General features: G+C 42.4%; 1 protein-coding gene across 3 annotated transcripts in view; it reads left to right on the forward strand.

The window, feature by feature from the left end:
- Positions 1 to 15,775, forward strand: part of ATRNL1 (attractin like 1) — a 627,115-nt gene that overhangs the window by 88,806 nt on the left and 522,534 nt on the right. For all 3 annotated transcript variants that reach the window (XM_077349871.1, XM_077349872.1, XM_077349870.1), the window contains exon 8: positions 10,770 to 11,025. In XM_077349871.1, the coding sequence (XP_077205986.1) occupies positions 10,770 to 11,025 (256 nt within the window). The remainder of the gene's footprint in view (positions 1 to 10,769; positions 11,026 to 15,775) is intronic.

Genomic DNA, 15,775 nt, shown 5'->3' on the forward strand with positions numbered 1-15,775 from the left:
TTTAAGCAATAGCTATGTCACTCTGTTGTAAAAGAGAGCAATTTCAATTTGTTCTTGAATTATTGGAGGCCAACCGAGTGATTAGGAGATTGGAGCACCATTCCTATGAAGAAAGGCTCAAGAGTCTGGGACGTTATAATCTAGAAAAGAGATGACTAAGCAGGGGAGGGACATGATAGAAACTTATAAATTATACATGGGATGGAGAGAGTTGGTAAAGATAATTTTTTCTCCCAAAATACTAGAACTTGAGGGCATCCAATGAAGCAAATGGGCAATAGATCCAGGACAGAAAAAAAATACTGCCTTACACAGAGAGTGATTGAAATGTGAAATTCATTGCTATAGGATGTAGTAATAGCCATAGAAATAAATATCTTTAAAAGGGGATTCAATAGATTCATGGAGGATAAGTCTGTCTGCTAGCCATGGTAATTGAAGGGAACCTTCACATGCCCCTTTATGCATGGCGGCCGCTACGTCGGATGGCCACCGTGCCATTGCGGTGGGGCAGGATGCCCCGCCATTCCCCGTGAATACATGGGGGCAGGGCGTGTGGGGATGCCCCAGTGTAATGTGCACACACGAGCTTTGTGGCAGGGTAAGTGGCAGCAGCCAGGGGGGGAGGGACCAGTGTCTGTGGGGGGGCTGGCCCCCCTCCACATGCTATGGCAGGGCAGGGGGACACCCCTGCCAGCTCCACGGAGCCAGCAGGGGCATGCGGTAGCAATTATGCACAGCGCTGGCCCACCCCAGCAGGTGCCCACAGTATCAGGAAGCTGCGGAAATTCCCGCATTTCCATAACGTGGGCCTTCCGGGGCCCTGGGTTGGGCCATGCCTGCTCTAGCGGCAGGGGGTTTGCATAATTGGGGATTTTCCCTGATGCCCTGCCACGGCCAGCGCGGACATTCTGGCCCATGCATAATGGGTCATTTAGAGGCACTCTGTGAATCACAGAGCCAGGAGACAACACCAGGGGAATGCCTTGCCCTCTATGCCTTGTTATTGGCTATCTAGATGAACTGATTGGCCACTGTGTGAGATATCAGTGTGGGATATCAGACTAGATGGATTATTGGTCTCATCCAGCAGGGTTCTTCTTATAATAGGGATGATTAGTTTAATAATCCTTGTAACCAGCATCAGCTAACATGTGGTTAATATGTGGCTAATAAGTGATTTGAAGTCAGTAATAAAACCTGTGGTCAGTTGACTGTGGTGGTGTATTGCGAAATTTGAATTCTGTGAAGACGCTGGTCAAAAGTGTTCAGGACTGTCTAGTTTTGTGAGGAAACTGAAATTGGATTTAGATTGCATAACAAATCTAAAGGGAAGAGAGACTAAAGATGCTCACAACACCTGCCACTTTTGTTCACTTCCATTTGCCATCAGGGTGCCAGTTAGTCAATGAGAATAACCTCTTCATGTTGATTCACACAAACAGGTCATTTGTTGGCAATCAGAAGCAGAGTCCCAGCTGATGAGCAGCCTGCTGGAGAAATTTTGCTGAATACCCAGCAAATCTTTTGAAGGGATGGGGGAGGGAACCCAAGAGCCTGCTCCCAGCTGATCAATTGGAAGCTGAGTTCTTCTAATCTCTTATCCTGCAAACTTTGCAGATTCTAAAGACATTGCTTCTGTCTTAACCCAGCTTGAAGAGTAAATAAAAGCTCGTTCTCTTCCTTTCCTGATGCAGAGATAAAAAGCATTGCACTTGTACCCACAGCACTTGTAGGGAGGGGGAAGGCTCCTACATGTCACAAACTTGTTCATCAGCTTAGAAGGCTGTTAACGCAATATCATTTTCATAAATTTAAATTATTTATACAACAACAGTAAACAAAAGGAAGCAAAAACATATTTATGCGATAGCTATGTCACTACTATAAAAGAAGCCAATTTCAATTTGTTTGCATTGCGCTATGTAATCTGAAGATATCTTTGATAAGCTTATTGTCCAACTGTGAGTGATGAACAAGGTAAATTTGTTTGCTCAGAAATGTGTGGCATCGCTAAGAGACACTGAGGATGGTAAAATTCATTGGCAAATAGACAAGGTGAGAAGGCTGGAAGGGGGCTGCAAGAAGAGGCTGAATGAGGGACGAAAGAGCTGAATATCTGATAAGTGGTGGAGAGAAAAGGGGAGGGTGAATCTTTCTCAGTGGAAACTATCACTGGGATTGGCTTTGCCTCTTTCATCATGGTAGTGGCAGCTTTCTCTTAGAGAAGAGCCAGTACCACGGCTGAGGTGAGATGAAAGAAAATGCAGTCCTCTTCTCCTTCTGTCTGTCAGTGCTATGACACATAGTTGTGCCACAGTTTTAGCCTTTCAGCTGTATTGTAAGAATTAAAGCGCTTCCAGTGTGCATTAGAAGTGACTTTAGCATGACACCAGGGATGCTCTGGTATTTGAGCAGAACTGTGGTTGTACCATAGAGTTTTAATCAAGTACTAGACCATCACTGGCATTACCAGAGTTGTGCTGAGACACAAGGAGAGTGATGCCAGTGTGTCAGAATTCTGCTAGTGTCCCTCCTCCATTTTTCTTCTGCTGCAAGCTGATTGATGGCAAGGGATGATGGTTGGGGGCAAGGGTTTGGTAGCCCTAGACATTACTTATTATGTTTTATAGGGCCATCTGTTAAAATAAGCAATTAATATTTCAAGAACTATTAATTGATTATGATATTTTTATGCAGTGACCTGGCAATAAATTTTAAGGAAAGGTGCAATTGTGGCAATTCCTGTAATATGCAGTGGTGGTGATTTTTCCCCTAGCTCACTTTGTAATTGGTTCATTCATTCTAAGTTTTCACAGATAACCAGCAGAAGCATAAGGTATTTTATCATCTCAGTCTACCTTCACCCAGGGCAACTAAGACACTTATGGTCTTCTTTTTCTGTTCCCCTAATCCTATCTAAAACCAGTCATGCATACCCTATAGAGTTTTCTTGAACACTAACAAAATTTGTTCCATTTGTGTATATCAAGCCATCATTTGGGTTGTCCTTGAAACTGTGCAAGGAAACCAAAATAATGCTTGAACTTTCTTAAATGGAAAGAATCTCCTAAGAGCTTTGGACATCCTGTTGTGTATGTGTGGCTTGATGTGCTGGTTTTAGAAAGGCTTGAGGAAGGGAGAGATGAGGAATATGAGCACCTCCAGTTTAGTGGATAGGGTGTAGGGGCAAGAGTGCGGTTGATTGCTTTGTTTTTTCTGTTGTTGATCCTGCTGAATTCAGATTGATTTGAACCTGGGAAGGGAAGCCTTGCAACCGGGAACCAGGAAGTCTTTGAACTGATGTCCTGGCCAATCAGGGAAGACTGCTTTGCTCTGACAGCATTGCAAGGATGGAGCAGGAAGTTAATTCACCCCAAAAAATAAAAAATAAAAATCTACACTTATACTGGTGTTGGTTTTTCAAATATTGTGGCTTGTATCCGCTCATGGATATCGTGGGGGAAAGGTGGGGTCACTGTGGATTATCATACATGCTGCCGATGGAAAATTTAAAACTGCCAAAATCAAAATGGAAATTGAATTCAGTGCAGAGGAGAGTGATTAATTCTGGCTGGGAGTGGATAAAAAGCCCCATGCAGACTCTACCTAGGAGCAGTATGAGGAAGTGTGCTTGTCACTCTCCAAAATCTGCTAAGAAAACCATCTCTCCTTGCCTTATGAGTGAGCCAGTCCTATAGAAGACTTTGAAAAGCCCAAAAGATCTTTTGACAACAGAGAAAGATGGTCCCTGCAGGAACTTCCAGCGTTCTGCAGGGCCTGCAAGACGGAGCTCTTCCACTGACGCGCGGTTGAGGCCGATGCGCGGAAGATCTGGACCCCCCCCCTTGCCATTAGCCCTTGGCTGTTAGGGGCAGATTAAAGGGAAAGATCAGCCCTTCTGCCCACCCCGAGGTTTTGTAACTAGTATTGAGATGTTTTTTTGCCGCCAAATGGAGGGTTTTTAAGGGGATAGGTTAGTTGGGATTCTTAAATTGTTACAGTTTTTTATTGGGGTTTTTATGTATTGGGGATGACTCTACACATGGACATCACCAGACGGTCAACACAGAAATCAGATTGACTATGTGCTCTGCAACCAAAGATGGAGAAGTTCTATATAGTCAGTAAAAACAAGACCAGGAGCTGATTGTGGTTCAGATCATCAGCTTCTTGTTGCAAAATGTAGGCTTAAATTGAAGAAAGTAGGGAAAAGCACTAGGCCACTCAGGTATGAACTAAATCATATCCCCAACGAATATACAGTAGAGGTGACAAATAGATTTAAGGAATTAGATCTGATAGACAGAGTGCCTGAAGAACTATGGACGGAGGTTCGCAACATTGTACAAGAGGTACCAACTAAAACCATCCCAAAGAAAAAGAAATGCAAGAAATCAAAATGGCTGTCTGAGGAAGCTTTACAAATAGCTAAGGAGAGAAGGGAAGTGAAAGGCAAGGGAGAAAGAGAAAGATACACCCAATTGAATGCAGAATTCCAGAGAAAAGCTAGAAGAGATAAGAATGCCTTCTTAAATGAACAGTGCAAACAAATAGAAGAAAACAATAGAATGGGGAGGACCAGAGATCTTTTCAAGAAAATGGGAGATATGAAGAGAATGTTTCATGCAAAGATGGGTATGATAAAGGACCAAAATGGTAGGGACCTCACAGAAGCAGAAGAGATTTTTTAAAGGTGGCAAAATCATACAGAAGAACTATACAAGAGCGAGCTTAACATACCTGATAACCACAATGGGGTAGTTACTGACCTGGAGGCAGACATCCTGGAATGTGAAGTCAAATGGGCCTTAGGAAGTCTGAGCAACAATAAAGCTCAATATGCCAGCAAATTTGGAAAACTCAACAATGGCCACAGGATTGGAAAAGGTCAGTTTACATTCTAATCCCAAAGAAGTGCAATGCCAAAGACTGTTCAAAATACCGCACCATTGCATTCATTTCTCATGCTAGCAAAGTTATGCTCAAAATCCTACAAGCTAGGCTCCAGCAATATGTGGACCAAGGAACTAGAGATCAAATTGCCAACATATGCTGGATCATGGAGAAAGCTAGGGAGTTCCAGAAGAACACTTACTTCTGCTTCATTGACTATGCTAACGTCTTTGATTGTGTGGAGCACAACAAATTGTGGCAAGTTCTTAAAGAGATGGGAATACCAAAGCATCTTATTCGTCTCTTGAGAAACTTATATGCAGGTCAAGAAGCAACAGTGAGAACTGAACATGGAATCACTGATTGGTTCAAAATTGAGAAAGGAGTTCGGCAAGGCTGTATACTGTCGCCTTGCCTATTTAACTTGTATGCGGAGCACATCATGAGAAAGGCGGGATTAGAGGAGTCACAAATTGGGATCAAGATTGCAGGGAGAAATATCAACGACCTCAGATATGCAGATGATACCACTCTAATGGCAGAAAGTGAAGAGGAACTAAAGAGCCTGTTGATGCAGGTGAAGGAGGAGAGTGCAAAAGTTGGCTTGAAACTCAACATCAAGAAAACTAAGATCATGGCATCTGGCCCACTCAGTTCCTGGCAAATAGATGGGGAAGAAATGGAGATAGTGACAGATTTTATTTTCCTCGGCTCCAAGATCACTGCAGATGGGGACTGCAGCAAAGAAATTAAAAGATGCTTGCTCCTGGGGAGGAAAGCTATGGCAAATCTAGGCAGCATCCTAAAAAGCAGAGACATCACCCTGCCAACAAAAGTGTGTTTAGTCAAGGCTATGGTATTCCCAGTTGCAATGTATGGCTGCAAAAGTTGGACCATAAGGAAGGCCGAGCATCAAAGAATTGAGGCTTTTGAACTCTGGTGCCGGAGAAGACTCTTCTGAGTCCTTTGGACTGCAAGGTGAACAAACCGGTCAGAATAAGGGGACGACAGAGAATGAGGTGGCTGGATGCAGTCACTGAAGCAATAGGTGCAAACTTAAATGGACTCCAGGGAATGGTAGAGGACAGGAAGGCCTGGAGGATCATTGTCCATGGGGTTGTGATGAGTTGGACACGACTTTGCACCTAACAACAACATCAAATGTATTTGGGTTTTTATATCTGTTAGCCACCACAAGCCCTTGTGGGAGTGGTGGGGTAAAAATGTAATGAATGAATGAATGAATACATAAATACATAAATAAATAAAATAAGAGACTCCGCCTCATCCCTTATTCTTTGGTAGGGCAACAGAAGACTTACATTGAGGGCTTCCAGTCATAGCCCAAACTAATTTTTTAAGGACTTAGATGCTAATAGTGTCTTCTGAGCGTGCTCAGTTTTCTGCTGGGTGACTATTTTCCAGACCTTCTAACAGCAATGTATTTTTGTCTGTCTCTTTCCTAATGCAGATGATATTTGTGGCTCACCTGCAGTACCACAAGATCAATAAAAAGGAAATATTTTGTCAGGAGCAGCCACTTTAAGTGCTGCTGCTGATGTAGATTTTTTTATTCTGAATATTTAGATACATTTGTGTATTCTAATAATGCTTAATTGAGACACTTTATGTCCACATAAATTTTGGTATTCACAGAAAATAATCAGAGTCATCTTCTCACTGTATGGCTTCGTAGAATGTGGAGACACTATCAGACTTGTAGAATGCTTTGTTTCAACCACATCTGACAAGAATGAAATGAAGATACTGGAATAGAACAAATTTATTCTTCCAAAGAGGGTACCGTGGCATGTCTTTGTTTCAGGCATAGCCATTAACTTTCTATGTAGACAGGCCTGTCAGGATATTGAACAGACTTTATCTTGTCAGTCAGTTAACATAACTCTTGTTGACCTCTCCTTACTATCAGAGGTGTAAAACATCTTTTCTGTTTTTATTCAAACATCCAATAATGTACTGTGAAATCAACTGACACTATCCTCTAACAACTGAATTCCTTTGCTTCAAAGGCTTTGTTTCTACATGTCCCCTTATCTGATTAAGAAAACATTCTGAATTGCATTTCTGGGTCTGACTCTTATTAGCCTTTTCAGAATCTAGAAATTCTTTTTGTAACTGAAGAAAGTTGCTCCCCCTCCAAAAAACCCCTCCCCTAGGTAAACATTTTGTGTTTTGTGTTCAATAACTTCTGTGTATTTTATGTGGTATTGCGTATGTGTGATAGAAGTGATTTACATGTTGTCTTAAGAAGGTCAGATGTGATCCAGCTTTCTGTGCTACTGTTCCAGCAAGCAAAACAGAGAATGGTGTCCAGCATGAATACCTAGTTCTTCTAAAGTTGGAACTGCTCTCATGCTGGCTACAGAATCTGTTCTCAGAACTGAATAATAGGCAGGGTCTTGTCTGCTTGCGACAAGCTGATTGGATGATATTCTTGTCAGTTGATTGAATCATGTACTTTATTTTTGCCATCAGGTTACTTTTCTGTTTATCTTTATCTGTTTATCAAGTATAATGGATCTTGAAATAACTATGTGTATGGCTATCAAATAATTTCCCATTTCATGTACCTGATGAATTATTGTTCAGACTGTTAGACTTTGCCATAACATTATTGTCTTTTATTGCTATTATATTTTGTGATATGATAGCTTCCCCGTATTTCACTAGTATGGCCTTTCTGAAACATCATATACTAGAAAATATTGTATATGATGGAGCAAATTCTCCAATTTACATTGTTTTCCTGTCTTTCTTCAAATAGGTTGATATTTGAAAGCAACAAATAAATTAATCTCCATGTTTACTGCTGTGAAGGCAGACCACATTTATGTGAAGCAATTCTTTCATCATTGTGAGCTAACTATTGTGGGTGGGCTTTGATGCCTCCTTGTCAATGGAGGTTCAGCTCACAAAGGTAGTCCAATTGGCATTTTCCCACCTATACCAAGCAAGGCTACTGGCATCCTAATTGACCCAGGAACACTTAGCCATATGATGGTCACTTCCAGGCTTGTTTTACTTGGGCCTGCCATTGTCCTTGACCCAGAAGCTGCAGCTTGTGCAAAATACAGTGGCAAGGGTCCTCACAGGTACATCACAGAGAACACATTTGCAGCCAGTGCTGCACCAGCTGCTTTGGTTGCCAGTTGTATTCTGGATCAAGGTTTTGGTTCTGACCTTCAAGGCTATATGTGGTATTGACCCAGCATGCTTGAGGGACCATCTTACTCCCTATGCCCCTTGCAGAGCTTTGTACTTTATGAATTCCAACTGGTTGGAAGTCCTTGGCCCTCAGGACGTATGTCTGGCCTCAACCAGGGCCAGGCCCTGGGCCTTTTTGGCCCTGGCCCCTACCAGGTAGCATGAACTCCCGGAAGAACTGAGGGCCAAGGACTTCATAGTTCTGCAGGGCCTGTAAAATGGAGCTCTTTCACCAGATATTCGGTTGAGGTCAGGTGGCAGAACATCGTTGGGTCCCTCCTCCAAGCACACCTCCTATGGGACACAGGGCCCTACGACCCACTGAAGACAGAAGGGGAGATTGGCAGGGTGGGATGGGTTGGGGTGGAATAGGGAGTTTTTATCTTACTTCTGTAAATTGCCTTGAACCTGCTGGCCAAGAGTGGCGATTAATAAGTACAATAAATAAAAAAATTATGGAGTTGGTATTAAGGGTGTAGCTCTTCAGTAGTTTCACTTTTCTTTGTGTGTCTGGACATAGACCCATTATGCACGGGGGTTTTAGCGCACATTCGGGGTGGAATGGCGGCGACTAAAATCACCAATAACGCACGGAGCCAGCTGCAACCGGCTGCAGCTTCGGTGCATGCCGCCGAAAAAGCCGCGTCAGTGAAACGCGGAAGAAAGCGCAGCTTCCGGGTGACCGGGGCGCAACCAGAAGCGGCGCCCGGATCGCCGCGTGCATAATCAGTTACTCTGGGTTTTGCCGCCGTCACGCCCCGCCCCGTGCATAACCGGTGTGCGTCGCGTCTTCCCCCTCCGCGTTTTCCATGTGACCCGAAATCGCCGTTTCGGCGGCCGTGCATAATGGGCCATAAACTGTCCAGAACTTTGTGGCTGGGTATCACCAATGTGCAGGCGACACCCAGCACTGTATTTCATTAAACAAACCTCTGGATGCATTGGTTTTGAACTGGAGTTTTGAGACTGTGGTTAGATGGCTGTGGCAGAACAAACTGAAACTGAATCCAGACAAGATAAAGCTAGTACAGGTCATGAAGGCTCATATTCTAGAATGATGAAGTCCACTTGTCCTGGATGAAGTAACATTGACTTTTTCACAGCAGATTAAGAGGTTGGAGGTGAACATGGATCCTGTCTTGTTATTTGAAATGCATCTGCATCTGATTTGGCAAGTTTCTCATTACCTGGATTCAGTTGATCTGACATCACTGATCAATGCTTCTATAAACTCACAGTTGATTACTGCAACACATTCAGCATGGGGAAGACAACCTAGAAACAACCACTGGTCCAGAATGTGGCAGCCCAACTGTAGTCATGGGATAGCCACTGGGAACGTTATATTGCTTGTTTTGAAACAACTTCATTGGCTGCAAGTTGCTAGGTTATGATCTTTAAAGCCCTTCATGACCTGAGACCTACATATTTGAAGGATCATTTCCTTCCATATGTCTCTGTGCACCAACTGTGACAATCCTTAGCCATTTTTTGGTTATTGCATCACTTAGGGTGGCCTGTCTCAGGCTTTTCTCATTGTGTCTCCAGTTCTGTGGGATAGGTTCCCTAAAGAGATGAGAGGGTGCCTCCTTCCTGGCGAGGCCTGCCCAATTCCAGGGATTTTGAAGGGTTTAAATGGGAGACATCTTTTGTTGGGGGAAGCGGAAGTGATATAGGACTTGTTATTTTATTTTTGTTTTTTTGTGAGAATATCTTATTGTAAGCCACTTTCAACCAAGAGGATAAGTTGGATATAAATGTTTTAATTAATAAATAAGGCAGATGTAGAGCAGCAGTTATTTAGAAGACAGTTAGTATGGACAATTAAGGCAAGAAATGAAGGACCACTGGTTGAGAATACATGCATCTGTTGAGGAAAAGCCAGAGAGGCACCATATCCTAAGGCAGTGGTCCCCAACCTGCGGGCCGCGGCCCGGCGCCGGGCCGCAAAGGCCATGGCGCCGGGCCGCGGCTCCCCTTCCCCGCCCCCCCGCAGTAAAAATCTTCCCAGGCCGCAAGCTTGCAGCCCGGGAAGCTACTTACTGCGGGAGGGCGGGGAGAGGGAATCAGGGGCAGGCCGCGCCCGCGTGGCCCGCGGGTGCGGCCCGATCCACGGGTGCGGCCCGCGGGCGCGGCCGGGCGCGGCTCGTGGGCGCGGCCCGATCCGCGGGCGCGACCGGGTGCGGCTCGTGGGCGCGGCCCGATCCGCGGGCGCGACCGGGCGCGGCTCGCGGGCGCGGCCGGAAGCGTGGGCGTGGCCTGCGCGGTCCCTGCGGGCGCGGCCCAATGCCCTGCCGGTCCCCAGCCTAATAAAGGTTGGGGACCACTGTCCTAAGGTACAGCATTTTGTTTTGAGGGCCACTTTGAATAACTGTTGTTTGCAGTGTGAGAGAATAGATAAGGGATAAAGTCTGGAGACCTTAAACAGGAGAAGCATGATAACAGAAATCACTGATGATGATGGCAAAAGGCACACTCTGGTCTGTAGCTTGTATATGTTCAAGAACTGATTTATATGTTGAAATGCCATATCAAATAGGCACAATTGTATGAACTGTTTCCATTCAATGTAGCACAGCAATATTTAGCTTCTGTTTTTTGCTTTTTATTTAATATTTACTCACTTCTTGTATGTCTTTTTACAACAGGATGACATTTACATGTATGGAGGCAAAATTGAAACAAATACCGGGAATGTCACTGATGAATTATGGATTTTCAACATACCCAGTCAGACCTGGACTACCAGAACTCCTGCAGTACTTGTTCATGGGCAGCAATATGCAGTTGAAGGCCATTCTGCACACATTGTGGAGCTGGATAGCAAGGATGTTGTCATGATTGTAATTTTTGGTTACTCTGTAATATATGGCTACACGAGCAGTGTTCAAGAATACTATATTAGTAAGTTTCCTTTCTTATTAATACATCCAGAACATTATGACCCATGCTGCCTTCTATCTTCGTGTTTAGAAAGGAATGTGATCCATAAGTATTTTTGATAATAAATGTAAATAAATGTGATGCATATCTGAGTTGGGGAGCTAGAAATGCGTAAATATCCAGATCAGTGAAACACCTTTTAATAAAGTTGTTTGCCCTACTCCCTTGGCTTCGAACAAAAGCCTTACAAATCCAGGTGTCATCACAGGTTATTGGGAAGATTTAAAACATGGAAGTGGGATAAGTTTACTTTTCTCTCTTTTGCCTTTTGGTGGCACAGCTCTCCCAAGAAGATAGGCATGGCCTTTCCCTTCATGGCAAAATCTAAGTAGCCAGAGCTGACTCCTTGGGCTTCCTTTGGGAGGGAATTGGCAAGATGCCTTTAATTGGCCCATGGCCTGCCCCCGTCATTCTTATTCTCTCTGCATAAGCTAGGCAGCAGTGACTCCTGTCTCCAGTCTATCCAGGGGACATGCGGTGTGCCAACTGCTAGGAACTGCTGCTTGCATGTTCTTTCCCTCTGGGCAGTAACAGCAAGAGGTTCCCCCCTCCCCATTTTCAGGTGCTGTACAGTATCTTTGTATTGCGAGAGATACTGGTGACCATTGTCTGGTTTTTCAGCACTGTTGCTGCTCAGTCCTTTGCCCAGCAGCTAGGTATTGCTGCTCCCCAGCCTGGCCTCTCAGTTGTCATCTTTGGGTAGCAGTTGTCAATCTCATTTTTGAAGGGGAAGGGGAAGAGTCTGCACCTGTTGTCCAGAAATAAAAGTGTAGATGAATAAATGGTGTTGGCTGCCTCTAGCAGCTAATCGCCTATCTGTGTGAACAAAAAGGTGAAAACAATATCTATGACTATTAGCCATTGTCTCTACTTGATCAGTCTTCCTTGGAGTGGTGTCACTGGGAGTTCTCAGTGAATAGTAACATCTTCACAAATACAACACTGATGCAAATGGGACTACAGCCCAATCCACCTGCCAGCATTAGTATTCTGGAAAAAGAGCCAGAGGAGCAAGCAGATTGCCAAAGGCCTTCCGGGTATCCTGAGGTCCTAGCATTTCTGGCACTTGTCTGATGAGAGTAACCCCTGATGCCAGTGATGGAGATGTGAGGTATTGATAGAATACAAACTAAAGAAGAGTTTTGTATTGTGATTTGCTTATTACAAGGAAGTCTAAAAGTGGAAGTGCAATTGGGTTGTGCTTTTTCACTTTTTTGCATCACTTGCCTAACATACCATAGAAAACTTTATTACTGGGAATTATTCACTGCTGGGAATTGAGGGAAGACCTCTCGGAGAACTCTGAAACACCCCCTTGAAAACTAGTAGGGGAACGGAAATGATTTTATGATTTTATTGTCGATTATTATATTATGCTGTAACCCACCTTGAGCTTCACAGGAAGACTGAAGGCGCAAGGTCAGGCCTGTAAGGTGGATGGGGTAAGGTATCACATAGAAACTCTTGAAGTGCAGCCCTTGCTACCCTCGAAGAATGAGCAGGCATATTGTTGTGATGGGAAAAAAATTCCTTGGTGATCCTTTTCTCACCAATGCAGTTTGGGGGTTTTTTGAAGGCACCCAAATGAGACTAGTGTATTACTAAGAGAACTTCTCTAGTACCATCAGCTAATCATCAGTAAATGTTTAAACATATTTTGTCTTGCATAAACCCATGCATGTGTGAACTGAAAGCTTTACCCTCGTATAAGGAGAAAACTCAAACACTATCTCGGCTCTGGCCTGTCAAAGCTGGCTTCCAAGAGTGCCTCACCAACTGTACAAATATTTTTGTCTGCAAAAGCTAATAATCGACCCTGGCATACACCACTCTGTACTATGTGTTCAGAACTAAACAGTATTAAGTTATTTCCAAAGCATAAAGGATCTCACAGCTCTGAAGCTTTAATAAAGGATTTGGGCTACCACCAATTTGCTGCTACTTTCAAGGGTCAAGTGCGGCAGGTTTACAAATTCATTCAGGGTCCATTCAATTTGTGACTTTCCCCCCAGCATTTGTAATGCTTAATTTTAAGGGTATTGCTGGGTATGTTTTGGATTATTTCTTGAATTCTGCAGTTTCATTAGAAGCCAGCAGGATGCACTCCAGCATCACCACTAAGAGTATAAACAAAAATATTACTCAGTAACAGAAGGCTTTGTTTTATGCAAAGCCATCTTCTAATTCTGTAAACATTTGAGCATGTCTTAGTTGATAGTTGGAGCGAGAAAAAATATAGCTTTTAATTAATGCTGTTTTCATTACTAAATAAAAGTAGGGGGTTGAAGATTTTTTTTCTATTATAGAAAATATAGAAACATTTTTCTATCTCCAGGTGTTCATCTAATTTTTAAAAACTGTATATAGGACTCGTTGATGATCTTAAATCAATGCCTATGTTTTGGGTCAATTAGCTACAACTGATTTCTCTTAGGAACAATTTTGTGTTAAGACAATAGCTAGAATTTTATAGGTCATTGGACTCAATCCTCTTAGGTTCTTGCTGTTGTAGTTCTGTTTTTGCGATGCTTCATCATAACATGTTATGTTTAACTGGGTAAAAAAATCTGTTAGTTGCTTGTGCCGGGACTTGTCATTTGCTTCCACTAGCCTTAGTCAGACCTGTCGCTAAATAGAAAATGTCTGTATGTGTTAACTATTAATATTGACTGAAACAGTAGTTAGAATCTTACACTGTGCAGTTTCTATCAGTTTAGCTGGGTGGGGGACGACCTCAAGTGCCCTGGAAACAAGAGCTTTGTAGATAAGCAAATGGGGATGGGGAAAGTGTCAGGAGATAAGGGAATGAGAGACCCAAGGTGAAAAGCAAAACCATATGGTTAGAGAGAATAGGAAGAAGGAAGGAAAAGAAGAGGAAAGTGCATAAAGCGAAGGAAGGGAAGAGCAGGGAGGAAATCCCAGAGCAGCAAGTGCTTTGAAGTAATAAAGCTTCTATAGTATTCCCAATAGAACCGCCCATACTTAATGTGTCTCCATGTCTGTTAAAGAGAAACAAGCTTTAAACAATGAGAAATGGTAACATAGATAATCTGTTGCAGATCTCTTATACCAGCCTTCCTTAAAATGGAGATAGTTGATGTTTTTTTTTTATGCCAATAAAGGTGTCTTGAGTCTTGAAAAATGGAGATGGAGTATAGTTGTGGAGATTCCCATGTTATTACCATCAAATATAACTTTAAAAAAATGACAGGTCAAATATTAGCTTATTCTAGTCCCTGCTGTATCTGAAGGGACCTGACAACCTGTACTGAAGCCATCAATTCCCCAATGGTCTTTGTATGCCAGACTGCTGTGATAACAAAACCTGAAACAAAAGTAGCTGTTATATACTATGCTATGATTCCACATAATATAAATGAAGAAAGACAAAAGGGAAAAGTTATAATAACATGTGGTGGCATTGCATAGTTCATTAATAAATTACCACTATGAAAATTATACTTCTAAGTATTAAAAGGTTGGAAGAATTCCAGATTTCATTGTACGTGAGATATATGGCTGGCTAGATAAATGAGAAGGCTTCTGCTTCACTTAAGAACTCAAATTAAAATTTCATTGTTTATTGAATACTATATTACTGGGGCTGGAGCTGAAGTGTGGGACTTGTTTCCATTTTATGATTTCCTTTAAAATGTTAAAAATTTATGTGTAGAGGATTTGTGAAACAATATATTCCAGAGCACAGTTTAATAAACTCCAGTTCATAGCTTTAAGCTTTGCATAGTGGCAATAATGTATTTTGCTCAGTTAGTAGTTGTTACGATTCAGGATTAATCTCAACTTCCTGTGTTTCTTTACAATGATAATAGATCATCTATATAAAATATTAATGAAGTATTTATAAAAGAAAACACATTTTGCTATTAGAATAATAAATAGGTAAGCTTTTATTACAAAATACCATCAGGCACTTCTGTAAACATGGAATTTTTAAAACAAAATCTTCATTTTCAGGTTCCAATGTACACCATGTAGTTTGTTTCTTTGAAACAGATAATCCTCATGTTTCATTTCACCTCCACACCTTCTTTCCACTGAAGCTGAATACATTTTGTAGTAAACTTTCCTGAATTCCCATGTAGCTTTTATATACCTTCCTGCAACTGTAGGTATTTTTTAAACTATAAAATGCCAGATGGTGTCTTTAACTCAATACATTCTTTTTTTTTTTGGAACTAAAATAACAGCACAGACCTGACTTGGACAATTTGAATTGTGATAGATATGATTATAGTACAGCCAATTATTTTGTAGGAAAAGAAATTTCATGAACTACTATGTCCGTCTGATTGTGTCCTAATTTAGTAGGACTAATAACTGCAATTTGAGTTTAATGTGGGGAGGGCAGGCTCATCTTCCTCTGCACCATGATATCTACACGTGCACTTTTAACTTTCTCTCCAAGAAGTTAGTGACACTTGGAATATTCCTGTAGTGAGGAAAAAATCTTGCTTTCTATTCCTAACATAACGTTGTCAGAAATCCCATATGAGTCGCATGCAAAGTTTTACTCGGTGTGTCACCACAGACTCCTTACATACATAGGCCTCCCCCCGTGTACACACTGGCTGACATAAATTTTAATAGCATGTAGAAATTTCTCACTGTGACTGCCCTTGAAACTGCACTTATTGAGCACTGGCAGTTGACTTGTGGACCAGTTTTCATTGTAGGGTAACCTTTTCTGCAT

Source organism: Paroedura picta, chromosome 8, assembly GCF_049243985.1.
Source record: "Paroedura picta isolate Pp20150507F chromosome 8, Ppicta_v3.0, whole genome shotgun sequence".
Lineage (NCBI taxonomy): Eukaryota > Metazoa > Chordata > Lepidosauria > Squamata > Gekkonidae > Paroedura > Paroedura picta.